Consider the following 24,975-nt stretch of genomic DNA (forward strand, 5'->3'; position numbering starts at 1 on the left):
TGAATGAATGAATGAGAGAGAGAGAAAGAGAGAGCGTCCGGCGTGACGCCATCAGAGCGCGACGTTCCCGGAAGAGACGTGGCAGAGGGCTGGAGGGAGGCGGCGGAGACAGGTGGGACTCGCCCCTCGCTCGAAGACCGGCCCGGAGGCGGTTGGGCTGCTCCGACGACGCTCGGACCCTCTTTACCGGCGCCTGGGCCTCCCCGGGACGGTTCCCTCGCCAAGGGAGGCAGGTAGGGTATATCCCTCCCACCGCCGTGGCTGCAGGGAGGTGACCGGCTATATGATCTCGTGGACCCCCCAGGTCCTGAGGCGGGGCGGGAGGCGGGGAGAGCGATGGGCTTTGACGGCCAGGAGGGCTGGGGATCATGGGGCTGGGCTGCGTTCGGAGGACGCCCCCGATTGCATCCTCCTCCCCAGGGGAGGATGGCGGGGGAAATCTATCCGCCCCTCGCCATTAGATCGAACCCCTTGCTTCGCAGTTACGGCGGGCGGGTGGGTTTTGGATGCCCGTCAATCAGGGAGTCATGACCTGTCAGGTGATGAGGGCTTCTGGGGGTGGGTGGAGGGAGTGGTAGTGGTCTTTGCTGCCCTCCGAGCTTTTTTTTTTTTTTCGCAGACGTCTCGTGACCCTCCCAGGGAACATCATCAGTGTTAGAAGGGAAGGAGGGGGGATTAATGGAGAGAAGGAGGGAGACCAATAAAGGAGAATATTTGTATTCTCAGGGTTGATGTGAGGGGTTCTGGGTGCTCTCTGGGCTTGTTTGTTTTCTTGCAGGCGTCTCCTGACCCAACTAGGGAACATCATCAGTGCTGCTGGTAGAAAGGAGGAGGGTTTAGGGAGGAGGAGGAAAAGGACTGTGAGGATCTTGGTGCTCACTGAGCTTGGCTGTTTTCTGGCACACATCTCGTGACCCAACTAGAGAACATCATCAGTGCTAGAAGGGAAGGAGGGGGGATAAATGGAGAGAAGGAGAGGCAGGCCAATAAAGGAGAATATTTGTATTCTCAAGGTTAATGTGAAGGGTTCTGGGTGCTCTCTGGGCTTGTTTGTTTTCTTGCAGAAGTCTCGTGACCCAACTAGGGAGCATCATCAGTACTACTGGTAGAAAGGAGCAGGATTTAAGGAAGGAAGGAGGGAGGGAGGAGGAGGAAAAGGACTGTGAGGATCGTGGTGCTCTCTGAGCTGGGTTGTTTTCTGGCAGACATTTCATGATCCTACCAGGGAACAACATCAATGCTAGAAGGGAGGAGGAGGCAGACTCTGGGGTCTTAGTGCTTTCTGAGCTTGGCTGTTTTCTGGCACACATCTCGTAACCCAACTAGAGAACATCATCAGTGCTAGAAGGGAAGGAGGGGGGATTAATGGAGAGAAGGAGAGGCAGGCCAATAAAGGAGAATATTTGTAGCTCAGGGTTGACGTGAGGGGTCCTGGGTGCTCTCTGAGCTTGTTGGTTTTCTGGCAGACGTCTCCTGACCCAACTAGGGAACATCATCAGTGCTGCTGGTAGAAAGGAGGAGGGTTTCGGGAGGAGGAGGAGGAGGAAAAGGACTGTGAGATTCTTGGTACTTCTCTCAGCTTGGCTGTTTTCTTGCAGATGTTTCATTACCTGACTAGAGAAACATCATCAATGCTAGAAGGGTGTGCGCTTTGCTAGGAGGAGGGGGAGGCGACTGTGGGGTCATCTGTGTTCTCTGGACTTGGTTGTTTTCTTGGAGACGTTTCATGACCCTACCAGGTAACATCATCAGTGCTTGAAGGGAAGGAGAGGGGATTATGGAGAGAAGGAGGAAGATCAATAAAGGAGAATATTTGTAGCTCAGGGTTGACATGAGGGGTCCTTGGTGTTCTCTGGGCTTGGCTTTTTCTGGCAGACGTCTCATGACCCATCTAGGTAATATCATCAGTGCTAGGAGGGAGTAATGATTGCAGGGAGGGGAAGAAGGAAGAGCAGGAGGAGGAGTACAACGACGACAATATGCGGTCCTTGGTGCTTTCTGGGCTTGTTTGTTTTCTTGGAGACGTTTCATGACCCAACTAGGGAAACATCATCAGTGCTAGAAGGGAAGGGGGTTTGTGGAGGAAGAGCAAGAGAAAGAGGAAAAGGACTGTGGGATCCTATTTTAGAAATGGTTAGAAAATAGAAGCAGAAGTTAGTAATTTATAATTAAGGACTATCAATAAAATAAAAGTATATATATATATAAGCAATAAATACCATAAGCAATATTATCACTTGATTATACTTGATTATGGATTAAATTGTATAGGGGGATTAGAAGGGAAGATTTCATTGGATATATTATGAGAAAAATGGTTATAATTATGATGTGTATATAAAACTATATGTTTTTAAAAGATTTGATGCAGACAGTGCACTGCCGTTGCAGAAATGGAATCATTATGTATAATAACGTTGGGAGTTGGGCGGCATAGAAATGTGATAAATTAAATTAAATAAAGGAAAATGCATAATAAAAATTTTTTTAAAAAAAGATAGGCGTTCAACAAGGCCAGGTTCTTCTGTGTTCCTAAGTGTCGCCTGCTGTCAGGTCTACCATCGTAAATACTTCAGCCTGCTTCGCTTCGCTGGAACCCTGCCATAAAATGCAGGAGTGGGGAGAGGGGTGGCAGGTACCACAGGTGCCAATCCAGAACAGACCCAGGGCATCCAGGGACACGAGCATGAGAACGGAATGTGAAACTACATCATCAAAGAGGTGCCAAACCTCAAAGCAGTTACCAAAACACCACGTTCGAATATCATTGGAAGCTCATGAATGGGTCAAGCGGGGGCGGGGGTGTGTGAGGAAAAGGCAGGTTTTGAACGGGAATATTCAGATCCAGCTTTGCTTGGGCTGTAACCACTTGGCTTTAGTAAAAGTATACCTTTCGCTACAAATGGGAGTCGAGGGTCTTTCTTTTCTAAGTGCCCAAACTGTGACAGGCCTGACACCTAATTTTCCTTTTATGTATGCAGCTACGAAAGCACAAGAGCATGGCGTTCGATTAAGGTGTGTAACCTTAGCATCCCTAATTTGCATCTTGGCAGAGCTGCAAAAAACGTTGTGCTCTTGAGTATTGTCCAGTTTGTTGTGATTTTTCCGAGGGGACATCTTGGAACTGCGAATGTGATTGGGGAAGCACAGATGAGCCATGGCTAAGCTGCGTGTTGTGGTCGGCCAGCAGCCCGCGGAGCTAGCAGCAGAGTCAGACAGTGAGGGGGCTGGGGAGGACCATGGGCCAGTCCTGGAGTCTGGGGAAAGCCTGGACGAGGTCTCTGCGTCAGGCAGAGATGGGGCCAGGGCCATCTGGGAGTGATGTGCGGACTCCAGAGCCTCCAGAGTCGGACAGCAGAGAGGCAGAGGAACAGGAGGAGCCTGTTCCTAGTGCACACATGCGCAGAGCTGCCAGAAGGCAAGAGCAACTAAAGCAAAAAGGACAACTCGGGAGTAAGGCCAGGAGATGATTGGCCCCTCCCATAAGGCTTAAAAGAGCAGCAAAGGCTCTTGGGCTCTTTGTAGGAAAGCAATGTTGCTAACTCTGTTTCCAGTTGGCATCTCTTGTTTGTTTCTGAACTTCGTGGGGCTTTGCCAAGAAAGGCCTTTGGCAGGGTGCCAAAGAAGATAAAGGTTTGTGATAAGCCCAAAGGACTTTTTCTGAAGGACTTTGTTTTGGAATTAATTTGGACTAAGCTGGGAATGAAGTAATTCTCAGCTGTTACAATAAAATAGGTTTGTTTGGGACTAATTGTGTCCTGCAATGACTAAGTGAGCCCAGGTCACAACACTCCTGTCTTGAATGGGTTTCTACCTGCAGGATTTGCTTTGCTTATGAACGGAGCCATCTAGATAGTTGGCTTCCTCTTTCAATAAGCTCTTTTATTTCCTTACGTGCTGGCATCTGCTGTGGGCTATTAAGAAAGACTTGGGGCCTGCTTTCTGCCTCTAAAAACATGTTTCTCCATTTCTTCGTTATAGGGAAAAATAATATTATGCCTTTTTTAAAATATTTCCCAAAATATTTCATTCAATTAATTTGGACTAAGCTGGGAATGAAGTAATTCTCAGCCGTTAACGATGCTGCGGTTTGAAAAACCCTCGTGTAAGTAATCCCTCTGTCCGTGTCCTCTTTCTCCAGCTCTTCTCGGCCTAAGCCACCCCCCCCCTGCGCCGACTACGATGGGGCTGTGCAAATGTCCCAAGAGGAAAGTGACGAACCTCTTCTGTTTTGAGCATCGGGTGAATGTCTGCGAGAACTGCATTGTCGCTAACCATGCCAAGGTAAATGGAAATAGCACGGAGAGGTCAGATCAGTGGTGAAATCTAAAAAATTTTTTTCTTTTTACTTTTAAAACTATTTTATCTACAGTAAAAAAAAAAATGCTTTCGAAAGGCTCCGACGATCCCAGCTGAGTTGCCTGATCGGCAGAGACTTTTTTTTCTTTTAAATGCCTGTGACGATCAGGCAACTTAGCTTGGATCGTCAGAGGTATTGATTGATTGATTGATTGATTGATTGATTGATTGGTTCAATTTACATGCCACCCTTCTCCGGAGACTCAGGGCGGCTTACAATGCGTTAAGCAATAGCCTTCATACTTTTGTATATACCTGCTTAGTAGGGCTTTCGCCCGCCCCCCCCCCCAAGCGGTGTTCTTTTTTTATACAAAGTCAGCTTATTGCCCCCACAATCCGGCTCCTCATTTTACCTACCTCGAAAGGATGAAAGGATGAGTCAACCTTGAGCCTGGTGAGATTTGAAACTGCCAAATTTGCAGTTGGTCAGAATTGAACTGCCAGCAGTGGGCAGAGTTAGCAAGAGAGGGAGGGAGGAAGCAAGGAAGGAAGGACAATAGCAATGGGACAGAGACTGCTTCACAGTGCTTTATCGCTCTCTCTAAACGATTTACAGAGTCAGCCTCTTGCCCCCAACAAGCTGGGTCCTCATTTTACTGACCTCGGAAGGACGGAAGGCTGAGTCAACCTTGAGCCACTTGAACTCCTGGTAGTGGGCAGGGTTAGCCTGCAATACTGCACTCTAATCACTGGGAGAGAAGGAAGGAAGGAAAGCAGGGAGGGAAGGAGGGAAGGAAGGAAGGATAGCTAGGAAGGGAAGGAAGGAAGGAAGGAAGGGAAGGAAGGAAGGAAGGAAGGAAGGAAGGAAGGAAGGAAGGAAGGAAGGAAGGAAGGAAGGAAGAGCAATAGCACTTAGACCTACCAGTATATACCGCTTCATAGTACTTTACTGCCCTCTCCAAGAGGTTTTGAGCCAGTCAGTCAGAATTGAACTGCCGGCAGTGGGCAGAGTTAGCTTACAATACTGCATTCTAACCACTGGGAGGGAGGAAGGCCATAGCCCTTAGACTTATATCCCAGTTCACAGTGCTTTGCAGCCCTCTCTAAGCGGTTTACAGAGTCACCCTCTTGCCCCCAACAATCTGGGTCCTCATTTTACCCACCTCGGAAGGACGGAAGGACGAGTCAGCTAGAATCTGATTTATGGCTTCAACTGTCAAAAACCAGATGCATACAATTTTTTTTCCCTCTGCGTTAGCTCTTGATTGTTGCAAATCCCCTTAAAAACTGAAATAAGAGGGTCTTTCCATTCTATAACATAAACAGGCTCCCCTCCCACCCACCCACCCATTTCCATCTGCTGCCCGTCACACCAATTTATTTATTTATTTTCCTGTTTTTTTTTTTCTTTCAGTGCATCGTCCAGTCGTACCTGCAGTGGCTACAAGACAGCGATTACAATCCCAACTGCCGGTTGTGTAACGCGCTCCTTTCCAACAAAGAGACGGTTCGGCTCGTGTGTTACGGTCAGTAGAAACCAGGGTGGATAAAAATCAATGATTTTTTTTTAAAAAATAAAAAAAAATCAGATTTTTTTTATTTAAATCGGATTTTTTTGATTTAAATCGGATTTTTTTGATTTTTATCAAATTTATTTTAATAAAAAACTTTTGGGGTAAAAATCTATCGTAAGATCGTTTTCTATTTAAGATACATAAATAATTTAGTTTATTCAGCATGAAATGGAGCTTAGTTAGGTAGCATGAGGCTGTATATTCTGCAACACTGGGACTATCGGTGAGTCAACAGTGGGTCAAAGGAGTAGCAGAGATGACAGTTGCTCTTTAAAAATCATGATTTAAATCGAGTTGATTTAAATCAAGCCTTTTTACTAGTGATTTAAGTCATGATTTAAATTGTGATTTAAATCAACTCGATTTAAATCAAATCCACCCTGGTAGAAACTCTCTGGGCCTTATGCCAGAGAGGCTTCCCCCTTCTGGGGCTCCCCAAAAAGCTATCTGGGACAGGGGACACATCAACTTCAGACTGTCCCAAAGGTGCTTCTTTTTCAAGAGGCAACTGGACTTTCTTGTTTTTTTTGGGGGGGGGGGTGTTTTTTTTTTGAAGATGTTTTGCTCCTCATCCAAGAAGCTTCTTCAGCTCTGACTGGAGGGTGGGAAATGGAAGGATTTATGCTCCTTGCAGACAGCTGGTCATTTGCATCCTTTTAGAGAGTCGTTGAGGCCACTTGGAGATTTATCTGTATCCTCACATAAATGGGTCCTTTCACACCAATTTGCACCACTCAGCTGATGTCAATTAATCAGGGGAACAACTTGCCTCCAGAAGTTGTGAATGCTCCAACACTGGAAGTTTTTAAGAAGATGTTGGATAACCATTTGGCTGAAGTGGTGTAGGGTTTCCTGCCTAAGCAGGGGGTTGGACTAGAAGACCTCCAAGGTCCCTTCCAACTCTGTTATTCTAAATAAATAGATAAAAAGGCAGTCCATATTTTGGACAGAGAGGAACGCCGGTTTGAAAGAGAGGTCAAAATCTATGTCAAAATTGAACAGCCCTCTCTCGACAGAGGGGGAAGGATATGACATCATCTATCTCCACTCTACAACACAGTCTTTTCAGCAGTTCCAAGAAGGCTCCACACCCCCTTTGCACCACTCAGGTGATCCTGAGGACACACAGAAACCTCCAAGTGGCCTCGATGACCCTTTAAAAAGAATGCAAATGACCAGCTGTATGCAAGGAATATAAATCCTTCCATTCTCCTCCATCCACTCAGAGTTGAGGAAGCTTCTTGGATGAGAAGCGAAATGTTTTTAAGGAAAAAAAAAAAAAACCCAAGAAAATTTAGTTTTCTTTAGGAAAAGCGCCTTTGGGACAACCATGATCTGGATGGTTGAACATCTCCCTAGACCAGGGGTGGGCAAATGTGGCTCTTTTACAACCTGTGAACTTCAACTCCCAGAATTCCTGAGACAAAAGCCTCTGCCGATCAGGCAACTCAGCTGGGATCGTCAGAGGCATTTAAAAAAAAGGGGGGGGTTCTTTTAAAAGCCTTTGACGATCCCAGCTGAGCCGCACGATCATCAGAGGCTTTTTTTTTACTTTTAAAAGCATTTCTTCGGCCGAAGAGGTTGTAGAAAAAATGCTTTTAAAAGTAAAAAAAAAAAAAAAGCCTCTGATGATTGTGCGGCTCAGCTGGGCATGGGGGAGGGCAGGGATTTTTGCTACAGGTTCTCTGAACCACCCACCACCATCGCTACAGGATCGGGCGATCTTGTCCGAACTGGGAGCATTTCACCCCTGACGCAGAGCCCTTTCTCCGGGCATGCAAGCCGTCGCCCAGCTCAGCTTAACCACATGTGCGCGCGCCTCCTGCCAGCCAGCTGAATATTAGGTTTCTGCCATGCATGCGTGAGGGGCAGGACGCATGTGGGAGCTGCGTGTGCATATGCGGGGTGTGTGCCCCCTCACAGCCCGTTTTGAGTCCTAGGAGGCTGCAGGGAGGCCTACTAGGCCCAAAATGGGGCACGGAGGGGGTCGCGCACACATGCGTGGGGGCGGGGGGATCGTGTAGGGTTCATACGCGCATGGGCGGGGTGCAGGGGGTGTCACGTTTGCATTGCATTAAGCGCTTTCGGCACGCGGCAACAAAATGGTTAGCCATCACTGGCATAGCGCCTCCAAGGCAGGACTTTGTTTTAACGGCTCCTTTTCCCTCCAGATCTCTTTCACTGGTCCTGCCTCAATGAGATGGCCAACCAGCTGCCACAGAACACGGCCCCCGCCGGCTACCAGTGTCCCTCTTGCCAGGGTCCCGTCTTCCCTCCCACCAACTTGGTCAGTCCGGTCGCATCTGCCCTTCGAGAGAAGCTCTCCACGGTCAACTGGGCTCGAGCCGGACTTCGGCTTCCCTTGGTAAGAAATTAAATCCTTCCATCGTTGAGCTGCTTCGTGAGCAATTTTTCACAGCACCAGGTATCACCAATCTCTCAGGGGCTGCCCCAAAGAAGAGGGAGTCAAGCTATTCTCCAAAGCACCTAAAGGCAGGACAAGAAGCAATGGGTGGAAACTCATCAAGGAGAGAAGCAACTTAGAACTAAGGAGGAATTTCCTGACAGTGAGGACAATTAAACAGTGGAACAACTTGCCTCCAGAAGTTGTGAATGCTCCAACACTGGAAGTTTTTAAGAAGAAATTCACTTGTCACTTGTCTGAAGTGGTGTAGGGTATCCTGCCTAGGCAGGGGGTTGGACTAGAAGACCTCCAAGGTCCCTTCCAACTCCATTATTCTATTCTATTCAGGTCAAGTTAATCTGCTTTGAAATGGATCCAGATTGGGGTTATTTTTTTCCAGCAGTTGAGAGCCTCAGGAGAAGGTGATGGACGGATCTCTGTTGAAGGCAGAGATTTGGATTTGAGACCATGGTTTCCAGCCTTGGATTTTGTCCATATATGTTTGAAAAAAAACTGTTTTTGTTTTAAAAAAATAATCCCTGCAGACAACCTCCCTATAATTACTTGGCAGCTTTAATCCTGCTACTTTAAAAGAGAGGACCTTTTGCAGATAATTCAGTTGTTCATACGGACTCTGGCGTCTCCTGGTACAGCAATATCAATAAACTGTGTGCTTTGGCCTTCAACAATAATAAGTACCTTCTTAAAATGTATTATTATTATTATTATTATTATTATTATTATTATTATTATTATTATTATTATTATTATTATTATTTTCCATGAGGAAAAATCCCAGGACTAGAAACTAGACAAGGAAGTTAAAAAACCATAAAATAAATTGAAGGGAAGCAAATGGGAAAAATCTGGATTTCTGCCTTGAAAACAACGTAAACTTTTAGGACTTTACATCGTGCTTTTAATTTCTCTTGTTTTAACATCGATGTATTTTTACGTCTGTAAGCCGCCTAGTGTTACCTTAAGATAAGGACGGGCGGCCAACAAATTTTATAAACAAGCAAAGAAACATGTCCAGGATGCCTCTAAGACCCTCTAAGTCCCCAACAGTGGTGGGATTCAGCCAGTTCGCACCTATTCGGGAGAACCGGTTGTTAGAAGAAATCATATTTTCTTTTTTTTTCCACTTTTCAGGGCTAATCCTGTAAGGAAGGCAGGAAGGAAACATTCTGGTGGTGTTTCTAGCCTAATCTTTATTCCTCTGCTTACAGAAACTGCCTCTCTGCTTAACCCTTATTACATTGTAACAGCTAAGGCGCTTTGCCCATAGACATGAGTGATGTTGAATTGGCCACGCCCACATGGTCACATGACCACTGAGCCACACCTACCCAGCTGGTCATTAGGACAGAGAACCGGTTGTTAAATTATTTGAATCCCACCACTGGTTCCCAACCTCTGGGCCGCAGCCCAATACTGGGGTGCGGCCTAATCGCCACTGGGCCACGTGAGTGGCTGGCCGGTGTACGCGCATGCACACGAGCCTCATTGCGGGCACCCCGCTCGTTTGAGCGTTGCTGCAAATGTTGCAGGTGCTTGCACACATGCGCCTGTCCCTCCCGCAAAAATCCCCACTCCCTCCAGACCCCCAACCCGAAAAGGATGGAGAACTCTGCTCTTAAAAGAGTCCGATCATATCACCCGTCATTTTGACTTTCTTTCCGGATCCCACCAGATTATTAACCTGGATTTTTAATTTATTTATTTTTTTTCCTGCTCAGATTGATGAAATGGAAGTGACTCAAGAAGTGGATACTCACAACGCCTCAGACTGCAGCGACTGGTCCAGTTTTACAGGTGAGTATATGGGCTCAGGTGAGCCTTTTCTCCACCTTAACAACTTCTACCGCATAGCTCCCAGCGACGGGTAAAATCCCACAGAATTGGTCTCCTCCGGGTCCCGTCAGCTAAACAATGCCGGCTGGCGGGCCCGTGGGGGAGGGCCTTCTCTGTGGCTGCCCCAGCTCTCTGGAACCAGTTACCTCCTGAGATCCGGACTACCCCCACCCTATTGACCTTCCGGAAAGCGGTGAAGACCCGGCTTTTCCGGAAGGCCTGGGGCCGTTGATCTCGGTGTTGCAATCTTGCGAGATCCGGCCATGAATGGTGTGCATGGGCTTTTAATGTTTTTAAAATGTTTTCATAATGTTTTTAGACCCTGGGTCTACGGCTGATGTTATGTAATGCCAGGTCAGTGGTAAATAAAGCCCCCCTCATTCATGATCTTATTTCAGAGGGGGGTGCTGACCTGGCAGGGATTACGGAGACCTGGTTAGGCCAGGAGGGAGGAGTTCCCCTTGTGGAAATGTGCCCGCCAGGTTTCCGTGCATTCCATCAGCCAAGGGCTCAGGGAAGGGGTGGGGGAGTGGCAGCAATCATTAGAGAAAGTCTTTGCCCGAGGGAGGCCACTGTTCCTCAGATAGCCGGATGTGAGTCCCTCCTTGTGAAGTGGGGTCAGGGGATTCAGATGGGCCTACTGATTGCGTACCTGGCTCCCTGCCACGTAACAGCGGTCCTGCCTGAGCTGCTCGACATTATAGCGGGGGTGGCGGTGGAAACCCCCAGACTTATTGTTATGGGGGATTTTAACCTGCCATCTGCTGGTGAGATGTCGGAGACGGCTCGGGAGTTCATGGCTTCCATGACGGCCATGGGCCTGACCCAGGTAGTTCAAGGCCCCACCCACTTGGGGAATCACACTCTGGACTTGATTTTTATCTCTGATCAGTGGCTGAATGATCTAAGAATAGGGGATATAGACATCAAGCCCTTGTCATGGTCTGATCATTCTCTCCTTCACATGGACTTTCAAGTCACTTCCACCCACCGCAGGGAGACGGAACCAACCAAATGGTTCCGTCCCAGGCGCCTGATGGACCCCGAAAGGTTCCTGATGGAGCTTGGGCCATTTCCTGAGACTCTGGCTCACGACTCGACTGAGGACCTGGTGGTCGCCTGGGACAGGGCGGCTACTGGGGCCTTGGACCGCGTCGTGCCTTTGCGGCCTCTGACCCGATGCCGATCTCGTCTAGCTCCTTGGTTTTCCGAGGAGCTGAGAGAGATGAAGCGTCGGAAAAGACGCCTGGAGAGTGATTGGAGGACAAGCCGATCTGAATCTGACCGAACACAGGTGAGATCTTATATTAAGATCTACCTAGTGGCGATAAGAGCGGCGAAGTCTAGCTACTTCTCCGCTCTTATTGCATCTGCAGAGAACCGCCCAGCTGCGCTGTTTAGGGTGACCCGCTCCCTACTTCAGGTGGGGGTACGGGAAGATCCCTTAAAGGGTCGAGCTGAGGATTTTGTACAATTCCTGCATGATAAAGTCGCTCAGATTCGGGAAGGCCTGGACTCCGATTGGGTAGATCCAGGGGAGGAGACGGGGGCAGGTCTTGAGAGCGTTATCTGGGAAGAGTTTGACTCTGTGGCTCCTGAGGACGTGGACAGGATTCTGGGCAAGCTTAACGCTGCCACATGTTTATTGGACCCGTGTCCCTCCTGGTTGGTACTGGCCTCCCGGGAGGTTACACGAGGCTGGCTCCAGGGGATTATAAATGCTTCCCTGAGTGAGGGTGTCTTTCCCGCCGCCTTGAAAGAGGCGGTTGTGAAGCCCCTCCTCAAGAAGCCTTCCCTGGACCCGGCTATATTATCAAATTATCGTCCAGTCTCCAATCTTCGCTTTGTTGCGAAGGTTGTTGAGAGTGTGGTGGCGCGACAACTACCCCGATACCTGGATGAAGTTGTCTATCTGGATCCGTTCCAGTCGGGCTTCAGGTCACGATACAGCACAGAAACGGCATTGGTCGCATTGGTGGATGATCTCTGGAGGGCTCGGGACAGAGGTTGCTCCTCTATCCTGGTCCTATTAGATCTCTCAGCAGCTTTTGATACCATCGACCATGGTATCTTACTGCACCGGCTGGAGGGGTTAGGAATAGGGGGCACTGTTCTTCGGTGGTTCTCCTCCTTCCTCTCTGACCGTTCGCAGTTTGTGTTGGCAGGGGGGCAGAGGTCGACCTCGAGGCACCTTATTTGTGGGGTGCCGCAAGGGTCAGTCCTCTCACCCCTTCTGTTCAACATTTATGTAAAACCGCTAGGTGAGATCATCCGTGGTTTTGGGGTGAGTGTTCATCAGTATGCTGATGACACACAGCTATACATCTCCACCCCAGACCACCCCAATGATGCCCTTGCTGTGATGTCCCGTTGCCTGGAGGCCGTGCGGATCTGGATGGGGAGAAACAAGCTCAGACTCAACCCCTCCAAGACCGAGTGGCTGTGGCTTCCGGCGTCCCGGTATAGTCAGCTGGTACCATCACTGACAATAGGGGATGAGATCTTGCTCCCCACAGAGAGGGCCCGCAACTTGGGTGTCCTCCTGGATTCACGGTTATCTTTAGAAGATCATTTGACGGCCGTGGCCAGGGGTGCCTTTTATCAGGTTCGCCTGATCCGCCAGTTGCGTCCCTTTCTGGATCGGGACGCCTTGCGCACGGTCACTCATGCCCTAGTTACCTCCCGTATGGACTACTGTAATGCTCTCTACATGGGGCTCCCCTTGAAAAGCACCCGGAGGCTCCAACTGGTCCAGAACGTAGCCGCGCGGGTGATTATGGGCGCAGCTCATTACGCCCATGTAACACCTCTCCTACGCGAGCTGCACTGGCTCCCGGTGGTCTTCCGGGTGCGATTCAAGGTGTTAGTTATCACCTTTAAAGCGCTCCATGGCTTAGGACCTGGGTACCTACGAGACCGTCTTTTGCCACCAATAGCCTCCCACCGACCAGTTCGTTCTCACAGGGAGGGACTACTCAGGGTACCGTCAGTCAAATTATGTCGACTGGCGACTCCCAGGGGGAGGGCCTTCTCTGTGGGGGCTCCAACCCTTTGGAATGAACTGCCCCCGGAGATACGGAATATCCCTGATCTCCGTGCTTTCCGCCGTGCCCTCAAGACCCTGATGTTCCAACAGGCAGGGCTAAACATACAAACATGCAAATGATTTTTTAAATGTTATCTAATTCTGGGTTTTATTTAATTGACCAAACTAAGTAACAATTTTAATTAGCAATTTTATGATGTTTGTGTGTCTATATTTTTCTTGACTGTACACCGCCTTGAGTCCTACGGGAGAAAGGCGGTATAGAAATATAATAAATAAATAAATAAATAAATAATAATTTTCTATGTTCATTGTCGCATTACTTTTGTTGTAAGCCGCCCAGAGTCCCTTGGGAGTAGGGTGGCATAGAAATGTGATAAATTAAACTAAACTAAACTAAACTAAACTAAATTAAATTTTATTAAATTTTATTAAATTTTATTAAATTAATTAAATTAAATTAAATTAAATTAAATTATTAAATTAAATTAAATTAAATTAAATTAAATTAAATTAAATTAAATTATTAAATTAAATTAAATTAAATTAAATTAAATTAAATTAAATTAAATTAAATTTTAAAATGAGTGGACTTCAACTCCCAGAATTCCCCAGCCAGCTAAACTAAGCTGGCTGGGGAATTCTGGGAGTTGAAGTCCACTCATCTTAAAAACTGCTAAGGTAGTGTGAAGTGGTAGATGGGGCGACGGTATCATGTCCTTGGCAATTGAGGTTTGAGTTTTCTGTTAGAACCTACCACCTATCATCATCATCCTCATTTAACGACCCCATAATCCCTTGCGGTGTGGAGTCTGGGCAACTGAATGGAGCTGAGTGTTTACTGGCCGGATGCCCTCCCTGTTGCCAGTGCGGAGTTTTGTTCAGCAGATATATTCTCATTGTGCCTAGAGAGAGAGAGAGAGATATCTGCCTCTACCTAGGATCGAGCTCACAGCCTCCTGATTGTGAGGCGAGAGCGCCACCGCGCCACTTTAAAACCTACCACCTATCCCTGGTGTAAATTCCCTCAGGAGTGCAAGCCATGAATCTCATTTACATGGAGATCGGCCATTCGTAATTTTGTGCCTTAGAAACATCTGTATTTCAAAATATAGGGGGAGGAGATTATTCCACTCGTCGGGAGTGGAATAATTTTTCATTCATCTTTCTTTATAAGCAAAAAAATAAATAAACCCCCTTTCAAGTCTTATTTGTGGGGGGAAAAAATCTTTGTACTTGAAATGCCTCCAAAGCCCCTCCCCCCTTTTTTTACAGTGCACTAAATTGGTCAATGAACTCCTTGGAGGTCTTCTAGCCCAAATGAAATCAAAGGCTTGCCCAAAGCCTGCTAAGCCCACCCACCCCTTTCCCTTAAGGCCCAAGTCTGTGTGATTACAACTAATCCTGCTTAACATGTTGTGAAAACAGTCATTCTAGAATAGGGGTCCCCACCAACCCCCCCACAGGCTCTGGGCCGGTACTGGGCCATGAAAGTGGCAGACACACGCAGCTCCGTTTGAGCGAGCGGCAGACGCTCACGCGTGTGCGGGAAGCTCCATTTGTACGAGCGAATCAACCCAGGACCTAAATGAACTGCTTTGATCGGAGATAATGGACTGGGCCGCTTTATAAGAGGCTGGAAACCGTTTGTGGACTTTCCAGATGCTAAATATGATAACGGATGGTTAACAGAAGGATTTGAAGATTAGTGTCATGTTTAGCACAAGCTGTTGACTGCTTTTTCTTCTTTTTCTGTGTGCGTGTGTTATGTATGTATGTATGTATATATATATGTGTGTATGTGTATCATCTATCATCTATCCATCCATATCTATCATCTAGCTAGCTATTTAGCTATCATCTATCTACCGTATCTATCTGTCTGTCTGTCTGTCTGTCTGTCTGTCTGTCTGTCTGTCTGTCAGCGTTTCAACGCTGGCATAGAGAGCAGAGGAGAGCGAGAGATAAACTCTGAAACTTTTGCCTGCTAAATCCCTTTGAAGTCTGGCTGTTGTGGAAATGAGGGGAGGGGGCACATTCCTGGGAAATGACGAGAAAAAGAAGTCTGAAGAATGACTTGGAAGATAGCCAATGAGAAGCAGAGATTTGGGGATCGGAAAAGGAGGGATTGGGGGACAAAAGGTCAGTCTTGTCCGCGCGGAGTCATGATCCGGTGGCTGTGCTCAATTAAAAAAAGATTTCCTTAAAGATTGGCAGTTTGGAAATTCATTTAATTTTGAGATAGCATCGTAGTCTGACACTATCGCTTATCTATTTATCATCTATCACCATGATGGTGAACCTGTGGCACACGGAGCCATATCTGTGGGCACGCAAGCATTGCCCTAGTTCAGCTCCAGCGCAAAAACAGTCACCTGATTTTTGGGCCTTCCGGGCCCACCGGAAGTCGGGAAAACGGCTATTTCTGGCCTCTGGAAAGCCTCCGGGGTGTGTGGGGGGAGGCCATTTTCGCCCTCCCCAGGCTCCAAGAAAGCCTCTGGAGCCTGGGGAGAGCGAAAAACAGGCCTACCGGGCCCACTGTGCCATCATGTGCCAAAAGTGGGGGGAGTGTGGGGGGGTGCGTGCACATGTGTGGTGGGGGCGGGGCACATTGAATTATGGGTGTGGGCACGCCCCCCCCACGCAACCCCTGCTTTTGGCATGCAACATCACTGATCTATCATATTTCATTATCTGTCTATATCTCTATCTATCTATCATCTATCATTATCATCTATCATTATCTATATCTCTATATCATCTATCTATCACCTATCATTATGTATCTATATCTCTATATCATCTATCTATCATCTATCTCTATCATCTATCATTATCATCTATCATTATCTATATCTCTATATCTATATCATCTATCATCTATCATCTATCTCTATATCATCTATCATTATCTATCATCTATCATTATTTATCTATATCTCTATATCTATCTATCATCTATCATTATCGTCTATCATTATCTCTCTATATCTCTCTATCATCTATCATTATCTATCATCTATCTTTCTGTCATTAGCTATCCTCTATGTATGTAGCTATCTATCATTACCTACCTACCTACCTAAATAAATAAATAAATAAAAAGGGGAGGAGAATATATTGTTTTTTCTTTTCTTTCAGCACTTAGCCAGGGTAGACCCTACATGTTAAATATTAAATCTAAGTAATCACTTTTCCCTCTCTCTTTTTTTGTACGCTATATTTTGTTGTTCTTGTTCTTGTTGTTAGGGTTTCCTTTTGTTTGTTTGTTTTACTGTTCTTCATTTTATCCTCTACAATCAAACAATCCATTAAAATTAATTTTAAAAAAACGCCCCAATACCTAAATTCAGTCACAATCAGGCTAGGGTTATATCTTAACTTTATTGATTCATACACTGATTTAAGTGCTGCCTCCTCAGTGGCAGTGAGCAGCCTACAAAAATTGCAGACGGTCCTAATAATTCCCAGAAAACTCTTTTTAAAACACCTAACGGCAAGCGCTAAATGCTTAAATGTCTCAAAAATACCCCACTATCTCATTGGAGCTCAAAGCTGTTTTTCTTCTCCCTCGCCAGCCCTAAATTCAGAAGAAGCTGCCCCACAGAATTCGGCTTCGGCCTTCTCCTACAGTGCAAGTTGCAACTTCGAGTCTCCGCAGCAGCAACAGCAGAACCTGAAGAATGGCGGTGTGGCGGACCAACACACGATCGTCAGCATGAGTGACGGAGGTAGAGACATTCTCACGATCAATGCAGGTCGGCAGCTGCGTTTGGGGGTGGGATGACGGAGGGAGATAAATCGATTTGTGGGGGGGGAGGCGTTGTGACCTTGCTTGTAGCAGTATCCCCTTCAGAGGTCCCAAGGAAAGTCGGCGTTTCCTGCCGACATTTGATTAAAATCTGGGTGCCTTTATTTGATAAAAGTATTGCATAAATCCTTCATTTTTATCACTTGAAACCCCAAAGAACTCCTTTTAGACTTGAGTGAAAAAAAAATCTTAATGCAAGTTCATTTAGAATTAATTTTTCCACTTCTACTTGTAATTTCTCTGGGGATGCAGGGGAAAAAAGCTCCCAAAATAAAGAGCAAGGAGAATAAAGCATAAAATACCTCTGTTCTGTTGCTGGCTCGCCAATATACCTACAGAAGGGCAAGGAAGAAGATAATTTTAAGCATTATATGGGCCAGTTTGCATAATGGGGAGGATTGTCCAATATGCAGTTTCCCAGACCTGTTTTTTCCCCCTTTTTCCTTATTCCATCATGATTCATAACGTCGCGTTTACATGATAGCACTGTATTGGGTTTCGTATAATCGATTATCTGCAGAATTTCTCCAGTGAAACTCACGAGTTTAGAGAGGGGGGCGGGCAAGAAAGGGTTACTATTTCTATTTCTTCCCTTCTCTCTATGCCTGCAGCCTCCTCATCGCGGAAAATTTACGACACCCGGGAAGCCGGCGTCGGCCAGGACTCGAGCACCACCATCGACTTCGACGAGGACAAATACCGCCGGAGGCCGACACTCAGCTGGCTCGCCCAGCTGCTCAAGTGAGTCCCTCGAGAAAGAACTTCCCGGCTTGTTCAGTTTGGGAAACCAGCTCTCCCCCGAGAGATGCTGGCGGTAGAGAGAGCAGCAAGCAGAGATTGGAGAAGGGGCCAAGAGCGACGGGAGGGAAAAGTCACAAAACAAAGCGGAGGGGCTCCTTTCCTCGAGAGGTCCTCTCGGTTTGGCGTGAGCTGTTCACGGGCCTGAAAAAAACTGGCCACGGTGCCAAACTCCGCCTGGCTTCCAAGCCAGGTTTTGAATGTCTGTGGAGACGCTCAATCCTCCAGCTCATGATGGTTACACCTTTTGCAAAAGGAACTGGACTTCCTCAGTTTGTTTTCTTGAAAACGTTTCGCTTCTCATCCAGAACCGAAGCAGCTTCTTGGATGAGAAGCGAAACGTTTTCAAGGGGGAGAAAAAACTCCAGTTGCCTGTTGGAAAAGCACCGTTAGGATTCCACGCAGGTTGTAATTACGCTTCAGATCTGGTGGACTTTGGAATATTTTTTTTGGTTCTGCTCTCTTGATTATTCTGGAGTCTCTCCCGGCAGCTTCCTCATTCCTTTCCCCCATTTTTAAAAGGTTTCCTTGGCGTAGGATCCGGCTTGAGGGATCTCACGGCAAGCCAGCTAACGGTTCGAAAGCACCTCCAGTAGGCAAAAATCCAATTCAGAACCTCAAAGAACGGGGCAGCTTAATCTTCTCTTTCCTTCTGCCGTCAGGAACCGCTTCGGCACCCGAAAGCAGCCGCGGTCGTTAATGCAGAGATTCGTCATCTTCCTTCTGATCGGCGGGATCGGCTTCCTGACGCTCGTCATCGTCATGATGAAACTCGGCCGTGCCTCAGCCGACAACGACCCCAGCCTGGATCCCAAGTTCAACCCTCACATCCGAGTGGGACAGTAGTTGAGTTAAAGGGCCGGCCTCTCCTTCGTCACGTGGGCCCCGTATATCCCACTCTCGGTTCTTCCTCTTGGCAGTTCCTTGGCAGAATTGCACCCCGGAGAGAGAGAGAGAGGGAGGGAGGGAGGGAGGCCTTGGGGTTGCAACTACTGGGTATTGTCTCCGTGAGCTTCCCAGCCTGGACAGACAAGGTTGTTGGGACACCTTTAAAGCTTGGATGAAGGTATGCCAGTTAAAAGACAGGCCATCTCTTTCTCTTCCTCCTCTTCCTCCTCCTCCTCCCCGCAGTCCGATGGGAATTGCAAACGACAAAATTTTGTCGCCAGCTTTATGCAGAAAAGGGCTGGTGAGCCGTTGAGGGACAGGATTGAACTGGCAATTTTTAAAGAGAACGACGCCTCCCCTTCCAGTTTTCTTCTCTCACAACCCGGGTTCCACTCGAGCTCAGCAGGGGAGATGAGGCCTTTCCTTGAGGTCAAACGATTTCCCTGAAGTTGCTTTGTTTTCCTTCTTCGAAGGTTGTTTTGAGACAGGAGGAATCGACTGGGAAGTGGGAACGGCCTGTTGCCACCCAACCCGTAGCAATTTTTATAAAAGAGTACGGCCAAGTTTGGGGATTTCCTCCGTCAAGTCCTATCCTAAATCCATTTTGATGCTTCTGCACAAGCTGTCCTTGGTTGCAGGAACACCCCAGCTCCATCCCCCAACAAAAGAGGGAGCTCTGTCTAATCTGAAGCAACACCTGTTTTGCACCCCACCTCGGTTCCTTTCCCTTAACACGGCTAGTTTCCAGCTTCTCTCCGCCGTTTTCCTTCTAATTACTTGCTAGATACGGGACACCGGTGGTCTTGGGGAGCCCCACGGCGTGCGTCTTCGAGGCCCTCAGGCTTGGGGCCCCATTCCGTTAGGACCAAAGGCTGCCTCGCTGCCTTTCTCTGCAACCCAGTGGTTGAAAAAAGTCCAGGGTTTGATTGGCAGGCGGTCGAAGCGCTGTGGAGAAGAGAAGGCGACGGCTCCTCGGTGCTTACACATTGCGTTCCCTTAATAGCCCAGGCGCTACACATCCAAAAAAAAAAGAAGAAGGCCATTATTATCTTATGCCCCACTCGTCCTTGTCCTCTCGGTTCCAGACAACCTTCTGCCTTCCAAGTTCACCTCTGAAAAAACATCTCCGCTCTGTTTAGACCTTAGTTTCTCCAGAAGGGTGGCATCAACTTTGTCTTCTCCAGAACCACTTTTCCTCTTTCTCCGGCGTTGGCAGATTTGGTGGGCCCGAAAGCGCCAGTCCCGATCCATTTTGGGAGGGAAGGGGGGGGCACCCGGTGGAGGAAAGGCTTCTCATTCGTCCCCAGATGTCCGATCAAGAAGGGTGAAGCAGGAGCCCATCCTGCCCATCGTCCTTTGCAGGAGAGCCCAGGTTTGGGAAGCGTTTTTGGGCTGGTGGAACGCCGGTAAATGACCTGCAGCGGTTTATTTCTTGCTTCCGTGTTCTCCGGATGTAGGGCGGAGAGAGTGCAAAACTCTGGCACATTGAAGCAATAGAGACATTTGTTAATATTCTATTAAACTCTCTTGGCTAATCCTAAAGGCTGGCGGTTACTCCTTCGTAGCTCCTTCAGAGGTTACCGGCTGGGATAATGTGAACAAGCTGTCACTCTTGACCTCGCTCTTCTCGTCCCCCAGTTCCTTCTGATCATTCGTATTTTTCTTCCCTATATTCGATGGTGAGGTAGTCCATCCAGAATCGAGCCAAGTACAGGGCAAAATTCATGGCTGGGTGAAAAGGAAAGGAGTTATTCATTCATTTATATCCCCCACTTTTATTATTTTGACAAATAACTCGAGGCAGCGAACATATCCAACGTACTTTCCGCCTCTTATTTTCCCCACAACAACAACAACCCTGCGAGCAGTGGGTGAAATCTTCCCCGGTCTGCCACCAGTTTGCTGCCCGCGCGTGCCAACCGCGTAATTTGCCCGGAAAAAAAGCTTAGGAAGGTAAGTAGAATTGCGAGGGGGGGGGAAACAGCTGTGCCGCGCGATTAAGATTCACTGCTTTCTAGTGATTTGAAATCGCGTGGCACAGCTGATCATCGGAAATACCAGTTCAGAGGAACAGGTAGGGGTTTTTTTTACTACCGATTCGCCCGAACTGGTAGTTTTTATCACTACCGTTTTGCCCGAACCGGTGCAAACCGGTAGCATTTCACCGCTGCCTGTGAGGTTGGGCCGAGCTGACAGACCGATCTGCCCAAAGTCACCCAGCTGGCTTTTGTGCCTAAGACAGAACTAGAAGTCACCGTCTCCTAGTGATTGGCCCAAAATATCACCCAGCCGGCTTTTATGGCTAAAGCGGGATTTGAACTCGCTGTCTGCTGGTGATTGACTCAAGGTCATCCAGCTGGCTTTCATGCCTAAGGAGGAACTAGAACTCGCAATGATATGGTGATTCCTCACAACAATCCTGTGTAGTGGATTGGGCTGAAACAGAGGGACTGGCCAGAAATAACCCAACCAGCTTTCCTGCATAAGGCAGGACTAGAACTCAACATCCCCTGGTGGTTGATCCAATCAGCCACCCAGGTTTCATGCCTAAGGCGGGACTAGAACTCACCATCCCCTGGTGATTGGTCCAATCAGCCACCCAGGTTTCATGCCTAAAGCGGGACTAGAACTCACCATCCCCTGGTGATTGGTCCAATTAGCCACCCAGGTTTCATGCCTAAGGCGGGACTAGAATTCACCATCCCCTGGTGATTGGTCCAATCAGCCACCCAGGTTTCATGCCTAAGGCGGGACTAGAACTCACCATCTCCTGGTGATTGGACCAAACTCACTAACCGGCTTTCGTGCCTCAGGCAGGACTAGAACTCACTGTCTCCTGCTTTCTATCCTGGTGCCTTAACCACTAGATCAGAGTTGGGCAACTGTGATCTATTTAGACCTGTGGACTTCAGCTTTCAGAATTGGAATTTAGAAAATTGATTGTGGCAGGGAAAAAAAATTAATGTAGGGCCTAGATCATTGTTTCACAACCTTGGCAACTTTAAGAAGCGTGGACTTCAATTGCCAGAATTCCCCAACCGTTAATTCTGGCTGGAGAACTTTGAAAGTTGAAGACCACAACATTTAAAGCAGGCTAGAATTCTGGGAGTTGAAGTCCTCACGTGTAAAACCTGCTGGCTGGGGGATTCTGGGAGCTGAAGTCCACCCATCTTAAAGGATGCTGGCTGGGGGATTCTGGGAGTTGAAGTCCACCTATCTTAAAGCATGCTGGCTGGGGAATTCTGGGAGTTGAAGCCCATCCCTCTTAAAGCATGTTGCCTAGGGAATTCTGGGAGTTGAAGTCCACCCATCTTAAAGGATGCTGGCTGGGGGATTCTGGGAGTTGAAGTCCACCCACCTTAAAGCATGCTGGCTGGGGAATTCTGGGAGTTGAAGGCCAGACTTCTAAATTTGCCAAGATTAGGAAACGCCAGCCTAGATGGTGGAAGGATGGGAAACTTAAACCATAGCTAAAAGAACCTGGCTTGTTACCCTGGGAAATTCACTATTTCTCCTCCTCCTCCTCCTCCTCCTGATCATCATCTTACCTAAGGAGGTCAGGGCCAGGCATGTCAAGAAGCCATCATCCGCTTGCAAGGTGTAGATGCTGGCTAGGAGGGCCAAATAGAGGCTGGTGACGTGAGAGAACTGTCAGAAAGCCAAAGAAGAGCGGGGAAAACATTAATGATCTCCCGTTGCAAAGAGCAGAGCTTTTCTCCTCCCTTCTCCAATGTTTTAAAAAATATTTTTTTTAAAAAAAAGAAAATAGGAAGATGACATGCTACCCTCAGAAACCATAGCCTCTCACATCCTGTCACTTCACAGCAGGGGTCTCCAACCTTGGCAAAACTTGTGGACTTCAACTCCCAGAATTCCTCAGCCGGCGGAATTCTGGGAGTTGAAGTCCACAAGTCTTAAAATGGCCAAGTATGGAGTTTCTTTAGTCTTAGTCTCTGTCTCTCTCTCACACGCACATATACACACAAGGGCCTTCAGGAATGACAAAGGGCATCGTGGGAGAGGAGTTGGCCTTCTGGGAAAAGCTGGCCATTTTGTGAGAGTGCCCACCACATGTTCTGAACAACCCCACCTGTCCCTTTACCCCAAAATTTAACTGAACACCTTGCCTAGACCTTCCTTGTTGCAGCCTTACAGCCCAACTCTCAAAACAAAATTGCCACCCAAAAAGAGCAGAATGAGGTGTAGATACATTTTCTGCCTGTCGATTAATTGATTGATTGGAGGGCAAGAGATAAGATGTTTTTCTTTCCTAAGCTTCTATTTCGTCGTTTGCAGGGAAACAGCTCAGAAAAGAAACGCCACAGAGATTTGACGTTGGGGCGATGACGCGCGTGCGTGCCAGCGGAGAGGGCTCTGCATGCCACCTCTGCACGCGTGTCAAAAGTTCGCCATCACGGGTGTAGGGTCTCCTGCTTGGGCAAGGGATTGGCTAGATGACCTCCAAGGTCCCTTCCGATTCTGTTACTCTGTAAAGGCTGCAGTGGATCTATTTTCCCTGACCTGTTTTTTCTAGCATCCCAGCGAGAGGTCACCGATCCCCCACCCCCGTGGGATGACTGAATTGCAGAAGAGGCGAAGGAAGGTTCTTTACCAGCAGCGATACGGTGAACCGGAAGCTCATGAGATCTCCTCTTTGAGAGACCAGGAAGTGGTAGAGATCCCCAGTGATCACTCCAATGTTGATGACGAACAGAACCCATGAGCCAATGATGAAGATGACTTTGCTTGGAAAAGTGACGGTTAGGAAAGGGTCTTTCCATGAGCCCATTTGCGGCATCTTGGCCAGCCAGGTTCTCCTTAGTCTTAGGGGAGCTGCGAGGAAGGAGGCCCTTCCTGGAGGAGGTAGGTCTCACAAGAGATCCTGGCCTGATGAAGTCATAAGGATGTAGAGGTTCTAGAAGCCGGACGATTGGCAGTCTTTTCCCCCAAAGCAAGTGGGTATCGGGCATCGCCCGACAGCAGGTGTCAATCCTGAAACTGACCAGACCGAAGCCATCTTGGAAGCTTCAGTGTTGCCAGATGAACAGGGAGGTGGGATTTTAGATAGCTGGGATTTTGTAGTCAAAACAAAATACTTTCTCTTGGGAACCAAGGTCATTCTCACACCTGGTCAGAGGAAGGCGGAGTGATGTCACCGGGCAACCAAACAGCACCGTGATTGGACCATGTGACTGATTGTTTTGAGAAAGTGATAAACTTTCAAACTTAATTAGGTGAAAACTGCGGGAACTTTCAGAGTCGGTTTTCACCAGATCTGCACCAATATGATATGTCCAATAAAGATATTCTTTGAGGAATACTCCTGCCTTGGAGTTTTGCTTGCTATGGGTCTATTACTTGGAACCCTGACAGCAGGTACAGATGGCCAAGGCAAGACATCCAAGCACTGTGGATAAGTAACATTGATAAAGTGTGTAGGAAATCATGGTCCAAGTGTTACTTCTGCAGTGATTGAGGGACAAGCTCCTTCAATAGAGAGGCAACTTCAGCGGTGAAATTCAAATTTTACTATCAGTTCGGTGGCCATGGCTTGGTGGGCATGGCAGGGGAAGAAAAACTGCTGTCCTCCAATCACAACATAGAGTTACAGGCTAACCAGCATACGTCAGCAGCAGCAAACATAGAAAAGCGACAGCTCCGACCTCGCAACACACCCACAGCTTCTAAACTAGATAAGAGCCTGAAGATGACAGGGTTGTGAGCCTGTCGAAACGTTGCTATAAGAAAAACTTTTAAGGTACTGATAGGATTTTAGCTAAGGTTTTAAAGGACCTTGCAGAGTGCTCTGTAAGGATTTTTAGAAGATTTTAAGCTAGGATTTTAACCAGAATTTTAAACATTTTAACTAATTTATTTAATATGACGTGGGAAAACACCCGAGATTTTAATTTTTTGCATATACACACCCACGAAAACTTAAGACACACATACATGTATGTATATAAAATTATATAGTGCGTGTATGCAGATATAATACATATGGTGTGTGCATATATTCATAAACACACGTGTGTGTGTATAAAAAGTAGGCAAGCGTCAAGGACCTGACTAAACATTATATATGTGTATGTATATATATGTATGTGTGTGTATATATATATATATATATATATGTCTTTTTCTTTTTTCGTAGGCTTTTATGTGCATATTCTTTCTAGCCAGGTTCCACCTACGTAAGCTAAGTTGTTCCTCAGCCCTAGTTCTGTGAAATCTCATTCACAAGTTTCTGGGCTTTTTGTATCCTGCTGAAAAGCAACAACTCTGTGCTGCAATTTGGGAG

At 47.4% G+C, this 24,975-nt stretch overlaps 2 protein-coding genes across 3 annotated transcripts; one reads left to right on the forward strand and one right to left on the reverse strand.

Annotated features, from left to right (window-relative positions):
• Nucleotides 1-100: 100 nt before the first annotated feature.
• On the forward strand, nucleotides 101-20,216 carry ZFPL1 (zinc finger protein like 1). Of its 2 annotated transcripts, none has more exons than XM_070950462.1 (8): nucleotides 101-233; nucleotides 4,142-4,284; nucleotides 5,714-5,825; nucleotides 8,045-8,238; nucleotides 10,017-10,092; nucleotides 16,756-16,935; nucleotides 17,600-17,729; nucleotides 18,449-20,216. In XM_070950462.1, the coding sequence occupies exons 2-8, from the start codon at nucleotides 4,183-4,185 to the stop codon at nucleotides 18,630-18,632; spliced, it is 978 nt and encodes a 325-aa protein (XP_070806563.1). In that variant the 5' UTR covers nucleotides 101-233; nucleotides 4,142-4,182; the 3' UTR covers nucleotides 18,633-20,216. The 2 variants fall into 2 exon arrangements, with proteins under 2 accessions (XP_070806563.1, XP_070806564.1); XM_070950463.1 differs by having other exon boundaries at nucleotides 16,756-16,908.
• Nucleotides 20,217-20,322: 106 nt separating this feature from the next.
• On the reverse strand, nucleotides 20,323-23,472 carry TMEM262 (transmembrane protein 262). The gene is made up of 3 exons (XM_070951515.1): nucleotides 23,287-23,472; nucleotides 22,223-22,322; nucleotides 20,323-20,402 (listed from the first exon to the last, which is right to left on the reverse strand). Exons 1-3 carry the CDS (start codon nucleotides 23,470-23,472, stop codon nucleotides 20,323-20,325), a joined length of 366 nt encoding a protein of 121 aa, XP_070807616.1.
• Between the last annotated feature and the right edge of the window lie 1,503 nt (nucleotides 23,473-24,975).

This window comes from Pituophis catenifer, unplaced genomic scaffold, assembly GCF_029215685.1.
Source record: "Pituophis catenifer annectens isolate HBS135680 unplaced genomic scaffold, rPitCat1.0.hap2 SCAF_10, whole genome shotgun sequence".
Taxonomy (NCBI): domain Eukaryota; kingdom Metazoa; phylum Chordata; class Lepidosauria; order Squamata; family Colubridae; genus Pituophis; species Pituophis catenifer.